General features: G+C 40.8%; 1 protein-coding gene across 1 annotated transcript in view; it reads left to right on the top strand.

The window, feature by feature from the left end:
• LOC115782672 (plexin-A1-like) overlaps positions 1-21,235 on the top strand; it is a 263,180-nt gene that overhangs the window by 176,030 nt on the left and 65,915 nt on the right. Inside the window, exons 10-14 of the mRNA XM_030732999.1 lie at positions 1,628-1,724; positions 6,986-7,209; positions 15,779-15,930; positions 18,133-18,253; positions 18,700-18,836. Of these exons, the coding sequence (XP_030588859.1) occupies positions 1,628-1,724; positions 6,986-7,209; positions 15,779-15,930; positions 18,133-18,253; positions 18,700-18,836 (731 nt within the window). The remainder of the gene's footprint in view (positions 1-1,627; positions 1,725-6,985; positions 7,210-15,778; positions 15,931-18,132; positions 18,254-18,699; positions 18,837-21,235) is intronic.

The following is a 21,235-nucleotide window of genomic DNA, read 5'->3' on the forward strand; positions in this document are numbered from 1 at the left end:
TACCTCGTGCTTGGTGCATCAGGGTCACATTGAACTAGTGGGAAGAGAATATGTTCAATCAGCTGTTCCTTTGTGGCAGAAGTGCTTTTGGTTGAATCTCTCCTCTCTGGTGTTGTTGACATCCCAGAATCCTGTGGTTTCATTGGTCTGTGTTCATCACATCATCTTATTGTCTCAATAAAGATTCAGACTTCCCACGCTCTGTCTTCTGTGGCTGCTTACAATGTTCCCTTTTTCTTTCCCCCCGTGTTTGTGTTCTTCTGTTTCTTCAAGATGTCCATTTATTTCATCGTTTATAACTCAAGACTCTAGTGCTGATTGTGCAATGTCGTGTTGTGGTTATACGTAGAACGAGGACAGCATTTAGTTTGGTTCCCTATAAGCTTTTAATTGCTTTCACTGTGTAGTCCTGTCAGCCTCAGGATACAAACGTGCATACAACTAAATCTGGAAAAAAGAACAACACCTCGGTTCTCTTGGTAACTTTTGGCAGCTTTCCCCAAGTAGATGAAGTGGTGGACAGAGGAACAGCTGGAGTAACTGTCTCTGAGTCTACTCAGCAGAAGAAAATGAATCCTGAAGCAGGAGATGGCAAAGAGGGAGACCAAAAGTAAACCAAGAGTGAAGCTCGGACAGCCATTTCCTTGATGGAGAGAATTTGGGGACTTGAAAGGGTTTAAAAATGACAGTTAGATTAACTAACAGCAAAGTCTGCCTTCTTGGTATGGATGGAGTTGTCTGTTGCCTCTTTAGGCGTGTAGCTTCAGTTGTTCAAACGTAATCTACGCTTCATCAAAGAAGCTCCAGATCAGGAAATCATTTTGAGTTTTTAGCAAAAGAAACAGTGCTTTCATTCTCATTTTAAAACACTCCAGCATCAAATTGTCTACCTCGACCTCTTCCCAATAACTTCCATCCGAGGTCTTCCTGACAGAAACTGCAATTCCAACTTTTTTTTGTGTGTTTTAGGAAAAAGAGGTTATTAATTTTGTCCAGGTGTATGTGGGAAAACAACAGCAGATCAACTCCAGAGTAGAGTAGAGAAAAGTTCAGACTATCGTGTGCATGCGTGCGTGTGTGTGTGTGTGTGTGTGTGTCTCAGGCCCCATTGCCCATATGGGATGGCTGAGCTCCGTCTACCAAATCCAGTGTGTCAGTGAGCAAATTGGAAATGCCAATTTCACTTTACACCACTCCGTATCTTATCTTTCGCTTACCCTCATCCCACCACTTAGCTCATGTGTAAATGAATAAGGTCCTCTCACACACATACCCCTCTTTGATTTCTGGCTCCCCTGCCGTCTTTGACCACCTCTCCTTTCCCACATCCCCTATCTTCCTCCCCTCGTCCGTGCTCATCTCCTCACCCCCGCCTGCGTTCTTCCATGTCCATTCAACTGTAACCCATCTGTTTTTTTTCTCTACGTGCATTCATGAAATATGTCTGTTTTGGTGGATATGGATTTCTGCTTGCGTGCCTGCTTTGGCTGTTTCACTGCAATGAACAAGTCTGGGTGAATCACTATGCAGATGAAACTATATCCCGTACAATTTGCAATTTGCATTTAATCCATCCTAGAACAACAATTTCTCACACAGTCCTCGTCTTTCCTTTTCTTCCCTGCAGTATGACTACGAGGGCAGTGACATCAGTGACCTACCAGTTGACCTTTCTGTGGTGTGGAATGGAAACTTTGTCATCGACAACCCGTTCGACATTCAAGGTAGAGAGTTTTCCTTTCTTTGTGCCTCTTTCTTTATTGTCTTCTGCCCTTGAGGGAAGCATGTAAGCACTGTTACTCCAAAAAAGACAGGGAATTGGCCCTGCTTGTTTATTTGCCTGTAATGATTTTCTGCGAAGCAACAACAGCGTGTGCAGCTGTCCTCCTCCATATGAAATCTGCAATTTCATTTTTGACAGACCATCAGGGAGAAAGGTGAAAGTGTAGCAGTGGTTTGGAAAACACTGTTCTTGTCTTAGGGATTTAAAAAAAAGAAAAGAGGGCCAGAGGGAGTGATTGATGGATAGTGATGATAACAAACAAACGTCCCAACACAGAAATTAATAGGGATGGATGTTAGAGAGGAAGATAAACAAATGGAGAAGCAATAGGCAGAAGAAAGGATGAAGAGGAAGAGCGATGGGTGGATGACAGGTTGATAAATGCACTACGTAATGGCAGGGGGTGGGGTGGGGTGGGGGGGGGGGTGAGTAAAGGGATTGATAAAGAAAAACAGAAAGCGACATGGAGGGATGGGATTTATTATTTTTAATCTCTATTTGTGCATGAAGTGGAAAACAATTACCAATTTAAAATTCTTTATCAAGTGTAATATATTGGGTGGTAGAGGCTAATGATTTTAGACGTCCCATTACACAAGATAATAAAAGTCTTGCTCTCGAGTGTGTCATACAGTCTTTTGCTGCGCATGCACGTGCAGAGTCAGATTAACTAACCCGTCCTGCTCTGCTCCTTTCTGTTTTCTACTTTGCTTTTCTTAAATTGACACACTTGCACATTTTACTCCGGCATCCGTTCTGTTATGCCTGACCTCCTTCTGATAGCTGTTAGACGTTGCTGTTCTTTTTTTGCAGATTGCTCGAAAATTAGTTGCACATCAGTCACAACCTAATTCTTCTCTGTGCTTCTTTGTTTTTTTTTTAAAAAAAAATAAAACTTCCTCTTTTAAGGTTTTCTGTCTGTGCTGAGACATCCTCTCTGGGGATTAAACACTTTGTGTTTAGCATGCGCAGCGTGGTGTTGTAGCTGTCGCAGCAAAATAAATAATCTCATTTTGATGCAGCCAACTTGATGGATACATTACTGTAATTTTTAACTATAGATTTAATGACTTTATAACTCTGATGAGTAGTAAGCAAGGAACTTTTATCAGAAGACCTGTGGGTGCTTTGACCTACTCTATCAAATAATGCACATTGTTGGGACATCCATGTTCTGAAAAAGCAATGTAATAATAAGATTTGCTAGCACTACAGTTATAGCAATAAAACAAAGCTGAAGTCTTAAACACAGCAGCAGTTTAGATAGTATGTAAGGCTATAATATTCCAGTAAATAAATTTAACAGTATTGGTGATTACCAAATCATTTTTTTTTAAGAATAATAAAATAATAATAATAAAGCATATTATTAATTTTTGATTAAGATGATAAATTACAGTCATTTATTTTCCTGAACAGAAAAATTGGTTCCGTCTTGTTATTGATTAATTTCGGAAGGTTGACGGTTTGATTCCTGGCTGCTCTGGGCTGCATGCCAAAGTATCCTTGGGCAAGATAATGAACCCCAAGTGAATGCGTGTGAATGGAAGACAGTAAGCACTTAGCTTCATATGGAAGTGCATGTATAAATGGGTGATTGTAAACATGTTGTAGAAGCGCTTTGAGTGCTCAGTCAGAGTAGAAAAGTGCTCTGAAGTTGGAAATAGTTTTATTCCAGTTTGGTTAGGGAACGTTGCTGTTTGGATTTGAGAGGCTTTGGTAATAAATTGTAAAGAGATTAAAATGCTTACAGGTTCTTTGGCACACACCGTTTTGGTGCTTTAAATCAACTCTGCTGCTCGTGTGTTTCCCATCACTGAACTCTTGAGTACTGGATGACAATGAAGAAATCCAGCTTCACATAAACCAGCATGAGGTAATAAGGTCAGCGGACAAGTGGCCGGATGGAGATCCCTAATGCAGTTAGCAAAAAGTCCATTTCTGGAAGGCTAAATTCTGTTTTCTGTCAGTCAAAAGACAAACTTTTAAAAATGATTAATGTAATGCAATATAACTTCTTAGAGTGCAGCAGGGAGCTTGTATTTTCTGCCCTGGTAAACAGTCTTCAGCTGAGGCCTGTAAGTGCAAACAGCATGATCCACAATGCCAGCAACAATAGCAGCAACAGTTATAAACACACAAGGCTGAAATAAATGAGAATTAGAGCAAATATATTAAAGTGTAGAAAAGACTGAAATGTAACAATGCTTATGCTATTTAAGGTTAGCATCTGTGCTTTATCACAGAATCCAATATTACCTTTAATCCCCACATTTCCTCACAGCTCACTGTTGATACTTTGAAAATAAACACACTTCACAGGCGTGAGCTGGGGGGGGGGGGGGGGGGGGGGGGGGGGGGGGCATTCTTACAAATTATGAATAGAGCACATCTTTTTAAACACGTTTTTGCAGGTTTAACCTCGAATAAAACTCATAATAGGGTTTTTGACATCCAATTATTCAGACGTGAGGGTATGGCAACATTATCCAGGTAACTCTTGCGAATCAGGCCTCCGGGATTGTGTGCCACAGCGAGTGCTTTGCATGAAACATAGTGGTGTTTTTCTCAGAGAGTGTGAAATCCAATGATCTTAGATGCAGTGTATGTGTGAGTGTGAACTTGACACAAATGTTCCTGTTTTTGTGACTTGGAGGTGGCAGTGCTTGCTACTCAACTCACAAGGTGGCTGGGAATTTGTGCAGGCAGCATCCGAGGGTAGCGGTTTGCATTAGAATACACCTCTGATACTCTTTAAAAGCATCTGTCCTCATTCATACAATTCCTATAAATGCCTTCTCCTCCTTTTCTCCTCCTTTCTTTCTCTCCATCCTCTAATAATCCCTCCCAGTTCTGTCCCTGTCTTTTTTCTTCCTGAATCAGAGCCATGTCATTCGTCTGAGGCAGCGCCGCTCGGCGCCGGCCCAGATTTGCCCTGGTGTAAAGTGGAGATGTTAATGTTAATTAAATCATTCATTTGATTCAGAGTAATTAGCGTCGCGCTACTTTTAAGCTGAGCCGTAGCTAATCAGATTAGGCCGAGCTGAGGGCCGAGGCGGGCAGATGGATACGGAACAGGCTCGCTTTGAAGTCCGGCTGCCGTCTGGCTGACAAAGAGTAGGAGGTGGGAGGAGATCCTTACATGTTCTCATGCTTTTTTTTTCCCCCCGTCGCTGCTTTTCCACTTCATCAGTTTAACTGGTGTGACTGCAAACAAACCTGCCGGCAGGTTTTAACTGAGATAATTATGATGGCGATAAGCAGATGACAAAACAGAAGTAAAGAAAAAAAAAATTGAAGCATTTCTGGTACTTTTTGCTGTCTTGTTTGCGCGGGCTCTCACGTTCTCTTTTGAATAAGGTTCCTCTCTCTCTCTCTCTCTCGCTCTCTCTCTGCCTCTCAATTTCTCCCAGTTTTTTTGGCTTGGTGTTTTCTCTGATTCCCTCGGCCTCCCCGGGGCCCCACACCATCTTTAAATTCATAACAATTCTTGTTGCTGTTTTGTTAACAAGCGCAGCTAAAATTTATCCTCCCCCTCCTCCCCGCTTCCTTTCATCTCCCTCTCCTCCAACTTCTTAGGTGTTTGAGGTTTTAATTTATTTATTTATCTATTTATTTATTCATTTTTTACTTTTAATGACTTTTTCCACTCTGCAGAGTTGAGGGAATTTTTTTTTTTTTTTTTACACAACAAATTATCAATTCCCTATTGGCGTTTGAAGACATTACCTGTTGAATTAATTTCTGTGATATCCCTCTTGGTGGCTTGTTAATTTTTTTTCCCCTCCATTTATCTGCGGAAACAGTTATTTTCTCATCGGCGCAGCCTCGCAGTGGTAATAATCACCTACTGAAGGTTTTAGGTTTGGTGTGGGTGATTAACATTCATTTATGCCGTTCCATTGCTCTTTCTCATCCTCATACACTGAAACTCCTGATTGCTTTTTTTTTTTTTTTTTAACCACTCTTGCTTTCTTTCAAATTCACAACTTACAAAACTTTCTGTTCATCAAATATTTCATAAGCATCATGCAGAATATAAAGTTTCTCAAAATGCAAAAACATGACAGATGCTTAGTAAGACATACAGTTGTGTACTACAGAACTGAAATACATAAGTGAAGCATTTGTTTTTGGAAATGTGCTGGAGTGCTTTCTCAAATTAAAAGTTAGGTGAGTAGTTGCTTGAGCTAAATGAAGAATAAGCCAGTGGCTAGTTAGCATAGCCTAGCATAAAATACTGGGAATGTAACTCTGTGAAAGATTTTTTAAATTATTAATAAATGTTTTTTTTTTTCCTCAAAAAAAAGAATCTATTGATGTTCATGATAATCAAGAAAGTTCTGAGGTTTTACATGTCAGGATATCATAAAAATAATCTGGTCCTTAGCAGGTCTTCAAATTAGGTAATTTCAACCTTGGATAAACAACACTTGACATGTTGCACTGTGTCATTATTTAGTTAACAAAAATGAAGCCAAAATGCAGAAGCAGTGTGAGAAAAATTAAACATAACTTTACTGCTTTCATAGGAATTAAGAGGATAAGTAGGATCCAGGTGCTGCTAATCAAATGCACTTGATTAACTGATCATCAGCAAGTGTGACCATGTCTGTAAAAGAAGTTTTGGCAGTTTGCTGGTCTGGAGCATTCAGGTGTGTGTTACAATGCCAAGGAGGAAATATATCAGCAATGATCTTAAAGAAGTAATTGTTGCTGCCCGTCAGTCTGGGAAGGGTTATAAGGGCATTTCCAAATAATTTGAAGTCTATCATTCTACAGAGAGAAAGACTGTTTGTAAGTGGAAAACATTCCAGACAGTTGCCAATCTTCCCAGAAGCTGACGTCCCAGTAAATTCACCCTGAGGTCAGAGGTGCGGTGCTCAGAGAGTGCAATGCTGCCAGAAACTGAAGTTACATCTCAGAATTTGCAGGCCTCAGTTAGAATATTAGATGCTAAATTTCAAGATAACACACTGATTTTGGAAACTGGATAACTAGCATGTTATTTGTCTGATAGTCTACATGTCATAACCATAAATAAATGAATGCCCCTTAAGTTTTCTTACCAACTTAAATGTAGTGGGTATTATGACTGTTGTTCACCCGTTCAATCCTCTACAGCACTTACTTGACAGTAATGTTTGATTAGAGCTCCCCTCATATCTTGACTCTCTTCAACTCTTTCTATCTCTTCACCAGCCCACCTGTACAAATGCAGGGCATTGCGGGACAGCTGCGGTATGTGCCTGAAGGCCAACCCCAGATTTGAATGTGGTTGGTGCGTCCAGGACAAGAAGTGTTCCCTCAGGCAGGAGTGCACCGGAGGAGGAAATTCCCACCTCCCGCTGCAGCTGGCAGAAGGCGGAGGGTGGATGCATGCCACATCTGGAAACAGCCGCTGCACCCACCCCAAAATCACCAAGGTAAGTAAGCTGTCTGCTTGCTAAGACTGCACACTTAAAAGTCATTACCCACTGTGAGCATGACAGGCTTTGAGATGTACTGATAGAGTATATGAGAGGGAGCATGCTAATATAGTTTTAGATGTTTGTCTGGCTGTGCGTAGCAGCTTGTTGACAGTTGTCACTGTGTACTTGAGTTTGGAGTACTGTGTCATTTCTGTGTTCATGGGGGTCATTTAGCATTTTTAAGTGTATGTCTGTTGGAATGTGAGCGTAAATGGCATCTATTACTCTACAGGTGTCTGATCTACTCTGTGTGGGTACCGCACGCAATTAAAAGCATTTTTTTGACGCCCTCCCACACAAATGCACCAACGCCAAAATAAAATGCAACACACAGACTCAGTCGCCACATTTTCTACAGTTAATGTGAAACAGTTTCCAGGTAGATGGAAAGCGAGGAATGAGCCTGGTGACCTTTCGCATGAGTCTGAGTGTGCTCCAAATCACAGCAAAACTTTCCAGAGGAATCTGGGGTGGGCAGCATCTTTTCATGATGATTTGCTCAACAACATGGCGTTCGATTCTGCATTGGAAACAAATATGAGCCACCACTAACCAAACCAAATCCGCAACACAATTTTTGAACAATTCCTGCAAAAAGCAGTAAACTGTTTTAGCTGGGGTCGATTTTAGGAGCGACAACAGGTTTAACCCTCTGTTTTGAATTTTGTTGATGTAGCAGTCTTTTGACAAATCTGATTCATAAATAACATTTTAAAAGTATCCTCTTTTCTTCAGTACATTTCTGTTTCTATTAAACTACTTATTTTTTGTCTTATATTTTATTTACTATGTAAAATGAAAGGGTTTACTCTTAAAAACACAAAAATTGGATATGACAGGACTTAATCTGTTATAATTTAACAAGTAATGATTCCAGAGTTTTAATAAATAAATTAATTAATAATTAAGAATCTGTAATTTCTCATGTTGTTTCCTGCGGTGTGCAGTAGGTTCAAAACGTTTACTAAAATCTTTATCTTTCACTTGCTATTTGAATTGAAATGTAAAGATACTCTGAAGGCAGTTTAGTATTCCACCGATGCAAATGTAGACAGATTTTTGAGGCTTCAAAGTGAATGCAGGATAAGTACATGCAGTGCTGCGTGAGGCGTACATCACTGGAAAGAAAAGGGGAGAAAATCCTCCAACACCAACGTCCACCAACCACGACAGCCAAACGAAACTCTTCTGATCAAAACTGCTTCCAACGATATACGGCTCTAAAATCGCCTGCGACGAAACGCAGCGCCGCTTCTTTGAGCGTAATCTTGTCAACTCGTGAAGACAGTCATGTCACCTGTGGAGATCCAAGGCACGGCGAACCTTGATAGGCTGTTGCGTCAGCTCTCTTTGTTGAAGCCCCCGTGGTCACGAAAGCCCTACGTGTCCTGAACCCAGAATGAAAGCTGCTCCATTTTAATGTGTTGCTATTAAAACACACACATGATGGGACCTTGTGCCTGCCCTTGGCACAGAAATGGTATTATTACTCACTATTACATCAAACTGCTACTCCGGAGAGACAGAGCCACGTAAAAGTTTGTTTGGTTTTGCTTCTTTTTTTTTAAACTGTCTTTTAGTTACGGTGGTTTTTGTGTGCCACTGTCTGTACATGTACTGATGTAGAGGATTGTAAAGCTCAGGGTTTAGCTTTGGTCTTCAACTTGACCTCAGGGGCATTCAAGCCTGCTTTTTTAATTTTTTTACACAAGTAATGAAATGTCTGAGCTCAATTCCAGTGGCTATAACATATAAGTCACACTTTCTTCATATTAATTGTTAAATCTGTGTTATCAGCTCATTATCACTCATTTGCCTTTGTTTTACTTAAGTTGCTTTTCTAGTTTCTTTTCACAGCTTGTTCTCACTTTGTTAGTACGAATGTGTGTTTTCAAACATCATCAATGCTGTGCGTGTGTGTATTTGTCTGTGCATATTTGAGTCAGCCTGTTTGTGAATGTGGAGGCTTCCAGCATGTTTGTTTTATGTTGCCATAAATGAGAAGGAGAGGCTGTGTGAGTGATGTGTTTTCATATTATGATAATAGTACAGGTTGTGTGAAACAGACTAATAAATGTCTAACAAGATATATAAAAGATAAATAAAAGTAGAGACTCAAAGACACCCTGATATGGAGACAATAGCAGATGTTTTTTTATTCTCTTCATTCGCAGTCTTTCTGCCTGTAGGTGATATTAATTTTATCACAAGTTATAACTTTAGGAGCTTTATTTTTTTTAGGTTGATCCATTATTATTATAATTTCCAGTTCTGTTCATGCAAGTTATTTTGTTGACTTATTACAGCATAATTAACACAGCCACAAAAAGTGATTCTTTGGTAAACCATGCAGTGCATACAGTATGACAGCTGAGTGTTACTCTGTGAAATCAGTCTATGTGAGCCGGCCTTTCTTATTTAAAGTTTACATACTTAAGGGCTTAAAAGGTTAAACTGGACAGCAAATGCTGCATGTTAGACCTTCAGAAGTGCAGAAGCTTCGATTTAAGTTCGATTTTGGTCATCATCATTATTTTAATGTAAACTGGGTTCATTAGTCTCTGTGATAACGCTGTCAAGTTTTTGTGATCACTGTCCTTTTATTTGGCTTTTTTTTTTTTTTTCCAGAGAAAGGATAAGGTGACAAAAAAAATTGCATTGATAACGTGCAATACGACACACACATCAGGCAGCCAGAGAAAGTCTTAACCCTTTCCACCAGAACAGTTCTGGTACTGCACCAAATGTGGCTGTTAAAGTTTTTGATACAAATTTGTGCAAAATGCAAATGTGATACTGATATCTATGAAAAAAATATCTCAATACGAAAGGTGAAAAAATACAAACTTAAGAGTTTTTTTTTTTTTTGCAATAAACAGAACAGTGCTGTTCTGTGCAAATGTATTCAGCTGGACTCCCTGTTTAGCCCTGTTTATTTCTGTGCTTCTGGTGGTTTGGCACAATACTTTGTTGCTGATCAGATAGAGTGGGTAAGGTAGGCTGTGTTCTTGTCCTGTTGAGCTGCTAGTGAGAGGAGGGGCTGTGTGTCTGCCTGCCTGCAGTGTTGCTGTGTGAAGTTGTGTGTCATCTGGAGGAGGCAAAGCCAGCAATGTTGGTGTTGATATTGTTGCAAATGAGTATCTAACCCGATAGTAATTTTTAGTATCAAGTAGTATCTGAATATTGATTTTGTATTTATTTTTGGACGATACAGTTTCACACTGATCATGGCCTGACCTACTGTAGAATATCATGCACAAAACCAAAATGGGGGAAAAACAATGTGAATCAAGGAGGGGCGACCACACATGAAGTGTCTGCCAGCGATGTAGCAAAGGGAGGTCGTGGAATGTGAGTGAAACTGACCACTAAATGTTTTTTTCCTTTATCTACCATAAACATGGAAAAGCAACAGAGGAATGATGTTGCTGGTGAGGCTAGGTGGAATGAAGCGGCTAGTGGTACACACCGCTTCGATCGCCAGCGTCTGTTTACATTCTTTTGCTGAAACTCGCAAGGTATCGTGACAAATAGCAAGCATGACATAACAACATGTAGTCTGTTATGTCTCAGTCCACAAAAAGGCGAGATTCTGTGGCATTCCTAAACTGACCCAGTGAGCACTGTAACAAGCAAAATTACTGTGCAGTCTGAGATAAAAGTCCCTTAAACGTCTAGATTAGAATTTTGACTTCACAGTGACCCACTTAACGGGTTAAACTGGACACACAGCAAAAGCTGCATCCTAGAGCTTCAAAGTTTCAGCTTCCAGGCTGCAACGTCTCTCAATATACTGTAAGTAGTTGATGCCACTGAAAACAAGAGTCCTTTAATGTTATTGTAGTCTGTGAACCCTTTCAAATAGCTGAACAGTGAACAATGTAAAAAGAATATTTGTTTCTGCCAAAGCAGAACTCTCAAACTGCATAACTTTCCCAGTTTTAATTGGTCTTCCATGGCCCCGTGCGCTATTGGTTACCACTCAGCCCACAGCAGGATTGTGCCCACAAATAAAATGTGTGTAGATGCTGGATGGCAGACTATGAGGAAACCACTGCTGTAATACTAATGATTTGATGTGGCTACTGTGTGGTTAGGTCTGTAATATAAAAGGTCACGTCACCGCAGAGTGACGCCCCAGTACTTTACCACCAAGTGCTTCCTGGTCAGCGGTACTTAAAAGAAGTGGCCAAACAAAGGGAGAGAAATAATGCAATGAGATTTAGTGGATTTGTTTTCCATTCATGTTATATGATATGTTAGAACGGGCCAACACTACAAATGTAGTGGTCATTTCTTTCTTAGCTGTGATGGCAAAATAATTGACGTGGTGGAAGGAGATTCAGTTTTTATCATCTTTGCAGAAAACTATGGTCAAAATTTAAATCCTACTACACCAAACAGTGTCAGACTGAATAAAGGAGACATAGCAAAACCCTCAGATTCAGCGTTAGACTGTGAGCTGATCAGCTCCAGAGTTCAGTGGTTAGTGGTTAGTAGCTGGCAGACACTATGTTTTGCTAGTATGAGTCCTCTAGCATTTGTGTTCCTAGATCAGTTTGGTTTGTCATGTGGAACAATTACATCTGCTAGTCTTTTTGCTGGCAGGTCTTAAGACTTGTGTGTTAGAGCGCAAATGCGGTTCTGTTACATCAGAAAACACATGAGGTCCATTTACAGCTTCAGGGTGTCTGTGCTAGAACCCAGGGAACGGTTGTGTTGTGTCAAATCAGTGCAACGTGAGTCCAAAGTTGCTTGAGGTCCCATTTCCACACTGTGGCGCCTCTGCATGCCCACAGGCTCACTGAGCACTGGTTATCATTTTCTGTGGTGCCACACTTTTATACTTTCGAGATTTACTGAGGTTCCAGTAGAAATTCACTTTCCCATGTCAGAGGAATTTTATAATGGTAGACAAATATAACAAATACATATACGATTCATTGCATTCTTTCATTCATAGTAGCTTAAAGTTATATTCAATTCAATTTGATTCAATTTTATTTATATAGCGCCAAATCACAGCAGTCGCCTCAAGGTGCTTTGTATTGCAGGTAAAGACCCTACAATAGTACAGAGAAAACCCAGCAGTCAAAACGACCCCCTATGAGCAGCACTTGGTGACAGTGGGAAGGAAAAACTCCCTTTTAACAGGAAGAAACCTCCAGCAGAACCAGGCTCAGGGAGGGGGGGTCATCTGCTGTGACCGGCTGGGCTGAGGGGAGAGAGACAGAGATTAATAATAACCAATGATTAAATGCAGAGTGAAGTATAAACAGAGTAAAAAAGGTGAATGAAAAGAAACAGTGCATTATGGGAACCACCCAGCAGCCTAGGCCTATAGCAGCATAACTAAGGGGTGGTTCAGCCAGCACCCTCCAGAAGCCACTTGCCAACCAATCGGGGAAATACAAATTTTTCTCTATTGACCAGAAGTTGCCAAACGGTCTCTAGGCCGGTGTGACAGAAGCCTTTGGTAGAATATAAATCAGAACAATTGGTCCAACAGTGGTCCACTGATTAACTTACAGCTGGAAACACTCAACAAAAGTGTTGTGGCTTTATTGAGGTTTTCCTTTCTCTGGAACTCATCATGCTGTGTGCATGCAGTGACACTGTGCACAAAGATTCCCTAACTCTTTGTCTCCTAAATGAAATATGAGAAGATAAGACAGATTAAGCACCGAGATGAGTTGGGTGAAAGTTTCACCTCAGTTCTCGTCAGTGTTAATGCCTTACTAAGAAAGCTGCACATGGAAACACAGAAGCATAAGGAAACCTAGATACATATATACACACACGTGTCCATACTAGCCTCTATGAAACACAGCTGTAGTATTTTTGTTTCAAATTGATGCACAAGCAGCTGTGTGTCTAGCCCCATATGCTTTTCCAAGCCTGTACTCTAGTGCTGTGAATGTACGTCCACCTTTAAGCCTAATTACAAATAAAAGCTGTATTTTGGAGGAATTCAGACAAACACAGAGAAAATTCCGGGGTAACACCACTTTCTTGGACAGTATTATTTAAAAGTATGTTCCCATGCAAGGTTTTTGCCATGGCCTGGGGACCATTATGTGTGTTTATGGTGTGATAGTATATGGCTCCATAGTCATCACTGGTCCCTTTCTGAATGCCACCCTCACATAATGGTGGAAATCCCTTTAAAAGCACTCCTCTTTCTCGTTTTCTGTTGCTTCTCTCTCTGTGGCTCTGCCAGTGTTTATATCCCAGGGCTGGGTGGCTAGCTCATATTGTGTTTTGTGGTATCATGGTTCCATTCTTCCAAAACCATCTGAAGGCCCATTTCCACACCCTGACATCTGTTGTCCATATCGTACCCTGGAGCTTGATGGCTACTCGCTCTGGTCAGTGTTTACCAGCTATCGTATTTCTGGGACCAAAGTACCGAGGCTCCGCTGGCGCCTGAGGTTCCAATGCGAGTAAGCTTCCAAATAGTAAGCAGCGTTATACCCAGCCAGAATGTTCTGACTCCCCCTCCAGTATTTTAATTCAGTTTACTTTTTTCTTTTCTTTTTTATGGCAGCATGTAAAGGATCCATTTACAAACCCAAACACACAATCATCTCATGTCTAATCATCATAAAGATATATTCAGTCAGTGAAATGTTTATTTCTCTTAAACACAAGCAATCTCGGTTGCAGCAGCTCTATGTTTATTGGTGATGGTGTGTTTATGCATAGTAACTATGTCTCTTTATATGATAGGATAATGCTGCCAGCGGTGCTGTGATTTTTCCTTCTCTACATTTAATTGGCTCTAAAGTGTGGTTTGTCTGGTAGTCTTTCATTTGTTAGCCTTCATGTAAAAGAGTCATTAGGTGACTATGTTAGCTTTAATAAGCTGATAAAATCTTTAAAATTATGATTAAAAACAAAAGTTGATAAGTTAAAGAGCATTTGTACCCTGTTGACATAGTAAAAAGACGGTATGTCAGAGGTTAAACCTGAGAGATCAATACCAGAAACAGGTTAAAAAACCTGCACTGGGGCATTTTTGCCTCCAGTTCAGGGCTTTCCCTTCCTTCCCTTGTCTTATTTTTCATTTCATAATGTGGCATGTATTTTATACAATTTATTTTATTCAATTTAGGCACGCACGTGGTTTGGCATTGTCTTGCTGAAATAAGCCAGACCCTTCCTGAAAAAGATAGCAGCACGTCTTACCCCCAAAACCTGTAAATGTTATTGAGCATGTTACCACTGACACGTGTGCTAATGCATTGCTATAACACCAAAATTTCAGTCTATAGTGGTCAGACCACAGGCCAGTTTTCCACTTCACACCAGTCCTTATTAAATAGGACCCAGCCCAGAGAAGGCAGCAGGGGTTCAGGTTCTTGTTTTAACTTTGGAAACACAGAAGCTGAGACTAGTTTTCAGAAGTGTTCCTGAGCCCGTGCAGGAGGCTGTTTATGCAAGCCCTGAACAATTTCAGGTGGACAGCATGTGAAAGAATTCCCCACATCGATAACTAGAACGCTACCCTTGAGCAAGGCATTTAACTTCCAGCTGTTTTAGCTTTGCTTTTTTCTGAAGCACGGTGCAGAAAACGTTTTGGATCTCAGCTTATTTCTTCCATGCAAACATCTAGAATTAAATCTGAAGTGTCTGGGAAGACAGATTGTTCATCCCCGCGCTGCTAAAATCTCCATTTGTCAAGGTCCGTTGTCAGGTACTGTCTGTAGTATAATAATGCGGTGCCTCCATAATGTCGCCTGAGTTTGCTTTTCCACACTGCGCTCTGTGCTCAGCCAAGCACTGCAGGAGAACAGGGCAATGGACAGATTACACATAATTACCTCGTGATGCTTGTTAGGGATTAGGTTTGTGTGTGCATGTCTGCACAACTCGTGTGTGTGTGTGTGTGTGTGTGTGTGTGTGTGTGTGTGTGTGTGTGTGTGTGTGTGTGTGTGTGTGTGTGTGTGTGTGTGTGTCAGTGACAACTACCGTCCATCAGTCACCATATTTGTTTTGTCACACCACACCTGTCCCCGTTACGCGCCATAATCTGGTTAGATAAATCACATTATGATTCGTCGACGCGACTGAGCGTTACACATCCACAGCCCCATCGATGAAGCCAAGCCGCCATAATAAGTTTCAATTAAATGGAGATGATGCCAGTTTGGTTCTATACACCGGTGTTTGGTGGTTTTTATGCCCTCTCTTTAACTCATTTTCAGTGCTTTTCAAAGCCGGGAGGGCGATTCTTCTTCATTATAACTTAAATCGACAGATATAGGCAGTTCAGTATAAAGTGTGTGCATATTTGGGTCTTTTCTTGTACATTTATGCTCTTTGAGGAACATTTTAGGACTTAAGACTAATTGAACAGAGAAATCTTTGAGACGTAATGAGAGTATGTTTAATTATGCAAATTTAAATATAGGGTGGAAATAAAAAGGTGAAAAAAAAGGTTAAAAAATTGGCTTTTTTGTGTTTTTATTTCCTTCACTTCATTTTTTTCTGATATCTGCCCTCCACTGTCTTGCTGTTGTAGTTATTCCCTGAAACCGGGCCTCGACAAGGGGGAACCAGGGTGACCATCTTGGGGGAAAACCTGGGTCTGCAGTTCAGAGACATCCAGATGGGCGTCAGGTTGGGGAAGGTGCCCTGTGTGCCTGTTGAGGAAGAGTACGTGAGTGCCGAAAGGTAAGTTAAGGGGCAGAGCGCGCACGTGCAGTATGCATGCATGTGCACACAGACACAAATTGGTAAAAAGGCCCACGTCTACAGTGTTGAGGGAAATTATTTGCCTTATTCCTGATTTCCTAGAATTTTAATATTAGACAAAGATAACCTGAGTAAATACAAAAGGCAGTTTTTAAATGATGATTTATTAAGGGGAAAAAGTTATTCAAGCCAAAAGTAATTCCCTCACCCGCCCACTTAAATCATAAATCATAAAATGGAAAACCGAGTTTCATTTCACAAGCCACACCCCGGTCTGATTACTGCCAGACCTGCTGAAACAAGAAATCACTTAAACACAACATGTCTGACAAAGTGACGCAGGCTAAAAGATCTCAGAAAGCAACACACCATGCTACGACGCAAAGTAACTTAAGAACAGGTGAGAAACAAAGTCACTGACATCTATCAGTCTGGAAGGAGTTACAAAGCTGTGAACCGCAGTGAGAGCCGTTATCCACACATGGAGAAAACTTGGCTACCAAAACTACTCCAAGAGCTCATCGATGACTCATCGATAGCAGCTTGCCCCAGTTAAGGTCAATGTTCATGGCTCAACAATAAGAAAGAGACTGGGCAAAAATGGCATCCATGGGAGAGCTCCAAGGAGAAAATCACTGCTGACCAAAAATAACACAAAGGCTCGTCTCACATTTGCCTAAAATCATCTTAATGATCCTCAAGACTTTTGGAAAAGGTTTGTGTCCCATTACATCTGGTTTAAAACTAACACAGCATTTCATAAAATGAACATCACACCAACAGTCAAACATGGTGGGGGTAGTGTGATGGTCTGGGGCTGCTTTGCTGCATCAGGATGAATTCTGCTCTATACTAGAAAATCCTGAAGGAGATTGTCCAGCCAGCAGTTTGTGCCCTGAAGCTCAAGCATGCTTGGGTTATGCAACGGGACAATGGCCCTAAACACACCAGCAAGTCCACCTCTGAATGGCTGTAAAAACAAAACGAAGGTTTTGGAGTGGCCGAGTCAAAGTCTGGACTTTGGTGTGACCCTAAACAGGCCATTCATGCTGGAAAACCCTCCAGCGTGCCTGAGTGAAAACAATTCTGCAAAGAAGGGGGTGCCAAGATTCCTCCACAGTGATGTGAAAGACTCATTGCCAGTTATTGCAAATATTTGATTGCAGTTCTTTCTGCCAAGGGTGGCACAACCACTTAATATATTTAGGGAGCAATTACTTTTTCACACAGGGCCAGGTAGGTTTGGAAAGCTTTCCCCTGTAATAAATTAAATCTTCCTTTAATAGCTGCATTTTGTATTTTCTCAGGTTATCTTTGTCTAACATTAACATTTGCTTGATGATCTGAAACATGCAAATGTGACAAATATCCAAAAACATAACAAATACTTTTTCACAGCACTGTATCTCTGCTCACAAAGCCTACAACGACAGATCAATACATTTGCAGGCACATACAGACAACCAAAATCACTCTCTCACAGAATCACACATAATTTCAAGGACACGCACACAAAGAGGAAGCTGCAACGTGTACGTCTCTGATCCTGGCCTATCAAAGGACAGAAAAAATGTCAACCAGAACACATTTGTGTATAGGTGCATCCGCATTCAGCAGCTGAAAGGATAGTGACATCAGGCTTTTTTTTTTTTTTTTTTCGTCTGTAAATTCCATCTGTCGTTCCCCTCCATTACTCTCTACATATGCTCTTTCCTTTATTTTTTTTTCATCCCTCCATACTGACATTTACTCCTCTGCAGGGTCCTACACGGCTGAGGAATTGAGTTCACACAGATCAAACAATCTCTCTGAAGTGCAGTTAGTTGGGAAATGATGCATGTTGAGATAGAGGGCATCTCTATTCAAATATTACACACACATCAGTTATTCTGCACATTATTCCTGACATCTCTGCATCACTCCCTAGTTGGATACTTTTTTTTTTTTTTTCTATCTCTACTCCTGAACTGCAGATTGAGATCTATAGTGTGAAGCATTTTGGTGCAGTGTGAAGTCTGCACAGAGACTACTGTGGTCACGCGGCTGACCATTCGCTCCTTTTTTTTTTTTTTACTGTGTCTAAAGCATGTACTGTGTGTCCTACACTGTGAATATGTGACATTATGATGAATGAAGAGGCTTCTGTTTGAAGCTGGATTTAAACAATCTCTCCATATGCAGAATAGTCTGTCTGCTGAACGATGCTACCGGCTACAGGGTCCAAGAGGCTCAGGTGGAGGTGTGTGTGAGAGACTGCGTCAACGACTATAGAGCCCTGTCACCACGGCCGTTCACCTTTGTGGTAAGGACCCTGGCAAGGAGGCTTCAAAAACTCTTTTTTTCTTGGTTCTCCTCTGTAGACCGGGACAAATCAAGAAACACTCCCACTGTTGAGGCATCTCCAGTAACTGTGCAAAGGTTTATATCATAAGAGGTTCACAGTGTTTTTAAATGTGCTAGATCTCATGTTGGCACTTCTGTGCTAGCATTTAGCACTTATGGTTGCATGTGACACATTTATGAAAAACTGTGTGTTCTGTTTTGTTGTTGTTGTTTTACCACAATTACAAAGATTTATCATATGAATTATGCATATCCATTGTGTGCCATACTTTTCACCACTGTTTTTGCTCAGGGCTGTGTTGAAATGACAGATTCCAAGAAATTTAAATAGTGGACTAAATCATAACTGAGCTAATAAGAACAAACATGTTTTTAATATATATTTTTTTCCTCTTTTCTTTGCAGACTCCGTTCTTCACCCGGATCCAGCCGTCCCAGGGGCCCATTTCAGGCGGCACGCGCGTCACCATTGAGGGGAGCTACCTCAACGCCGGCAGCTACGTGTCTGTCAGCATCGGACCACAGCTCTGCCAGTTCAAAAAGTAAGACTGTTTTTATTTAAAATATATCAAACTAACCCCTTTAGGAAAACGGAGGAATGCAGTGGGCCTTAGATAAGAACGAGACTAATAAGGAACACTTAAGATAGTAAAATAAAGTTATATTTTTACACTTTCAGTGAAAAGGATGATGCAGAAAACGAACAAATAAAGCTAAAAGAAATGTGTGCATAAATAAGGATTCTCTGTCTGAAGATTTGTTTGTGTGTACGGCAAAAAAATATCATTATCATAAAGATATTACATGCACGTGTAAGCATGTAATCAGTGTGTCAGTTTTTTTCTCGTGTGTGTGGGATCATGACTGTTTGTATTAAGGCGCGTGTGCGCACGCTTGTTGCTCGCATCTCTTTGTCTGCACTCACACAGGCTTTCCCTAATCTACTGCATGAAAAAAAATCCAAACTATCACCACAGTCGCTTGCATGTCAAATACATGGATTAGCCTCTCAAAGCTAATCTCTATTGAAGCAAGCGTACGCTAGCTTTGATGTCACAGCAGTCGTTTTGGTGCCGCAGCCTCCTCGCAGTAATCCCGCAGACTCCACTTCACCGCAACTGTTCGCTCACCTCAACTCTGTCTTTATCCGTCACACCCTAACTGTGGGACTGTGTTTGTGGCATCTTGTGAAGATTGCCGGGGCATGGGTTCTTTCTGAATGGGGTTGCTATGGTTACAGGCCAAAGGACCCAGGAGACTGGATATTGTAGATTCTCTATCCTTTTTTTTTTTTTTTTTTTCCCTCACACTCTCTCCCTCTCTCTGTGTGGCTGCCACAGTATAAAGAGGCACAATAGATTCTGCAGGACTAAATTGAAGTGCGCACACGTACTTCTATATACACACACGTACTGTACATTGCTCCTGTGAAGTCATGGCCCAGAAAAGCAGCCACCACTCAACTGTGCTAAATACATATTAGATAATGTATCTACGGAGGACTGCACTCAAGACTGCAATTCAAAATGTTATTTTGCCTGTGGGATCAGCCAGCACACATAAACTCTCTTAACCCCCCGCCCCCCCCCGGTGTTTGTGACTGGTAACGTTGATTATTGACGTCATTTTTTTGATGATCTGATCCAAAAGGGCTAAAATAAAGAAATGTAAATAAGAGCGGTAAATGCAAACAGCCGCAGATTCGATGTAGTTATCTAAATAATGGCTCCAGAGCTTAGACTGTATATAAAGGATGGCTATAGCTACTACAACATCACCCAATTTGTAGTCCTATAGTCTTTTTGAAGTGTCAGCTAGCTTTATAGCTACAGCAGTATGTTTTTATTAGCCAGAATTGACCATATTTAATGGCTCAGCCACACTAATGTAAAAATACGACTAGGAAAAATCCAGCATTCAATATCTAAAGGTATCAGGGTACCGTTAGCACAAAACTTCAGGAATATAGTCGACACATTTCAAGTTCACCAATTTATTTTGTCGTGCCAGCAAACATGTTAACATTTGTGTTTTTACGCTCTGATGAAAAAGTAGCATATTTGTTGGCATGTTGTTAGTTAGATAATAGCTCCAGCAGTAGAAACACTTCAGATTATGGGAGGTGAAGCCTAGCAGATAGCTAGCAGCTGTAGCCCCACTCTTTCCACATCCACCTGTAACTCAGTCTGGCCACACCTCTACTCAAATATAACTTTAATATGATTGGGGCAAATTAGCTAAAGAGACAAAGTACTCTTTTTTTAGCTAGACTGTAGACATATTAATTTCTACTCTTAGGTTAGACATTTTAACAGGGGAATCTGTGGGGATTGACCCACTTTTTGAACCATCCTCAAGTGGCAATTCTCAAAGGAACTGCAGTGTTTGACACTAAGTGTTGGCTTCTTTTTTAAGCCTTGTAGGTTACTGCTGATAGATTGACAGAACAGTTGTTAATCCCAGTTGTACGTGCGTATAATTGTTCCTAATGTTTTTGGGGTTTTTTTCTAACCATATGCATGTTCTGTCTTGGCCTCTCACACTGGGACTCCAGTGAAAAACCAACTTTGATTTGTATATTCCAGGAGGTCATGAGACTGATCAAACAGCAGGACTTGGCTTGTTTTATGAGCTGAAGTGCTCTGGTTACAAGCAGAATTATCTAATCAGATAGGCAGTTTACAAGATGACTTAAAGAGCATGAGATTAATTGGCTTCACAGGACAGACATTGGTAATTACAAGGGAAAAGTCATTTAATATGTCATCTCTTCCACTTGGTCCTCAGTATGAAATAAATGCCCTGACACAAGAAAGAAATCATTGCCTCTTTATTATTATAATTCTTTATTCTCTAATTCTGAGTGATTAGGCACTTCTAGCTTCTTGCTAGGGTGCTGCTAAGAATTTTCCTCTGTTAGATGTGAATAGTTGCCTTCTCA

Source organism: Archocentrus centrarchus, chromosome 7, assembly GCF_007364275.1.
Source record: "Archocentrus centrarchus isolate MPI-CPG fArcCen1 chromosome 7, fArcCen1, whole genome shotgun sequence".
Lineage (NCBI taxonomy): Eukaryota > Metazoa > Chordata > Actinopteri > Cichliformes > Cichlidae > Archocentrus > Archocentrus centrarchus.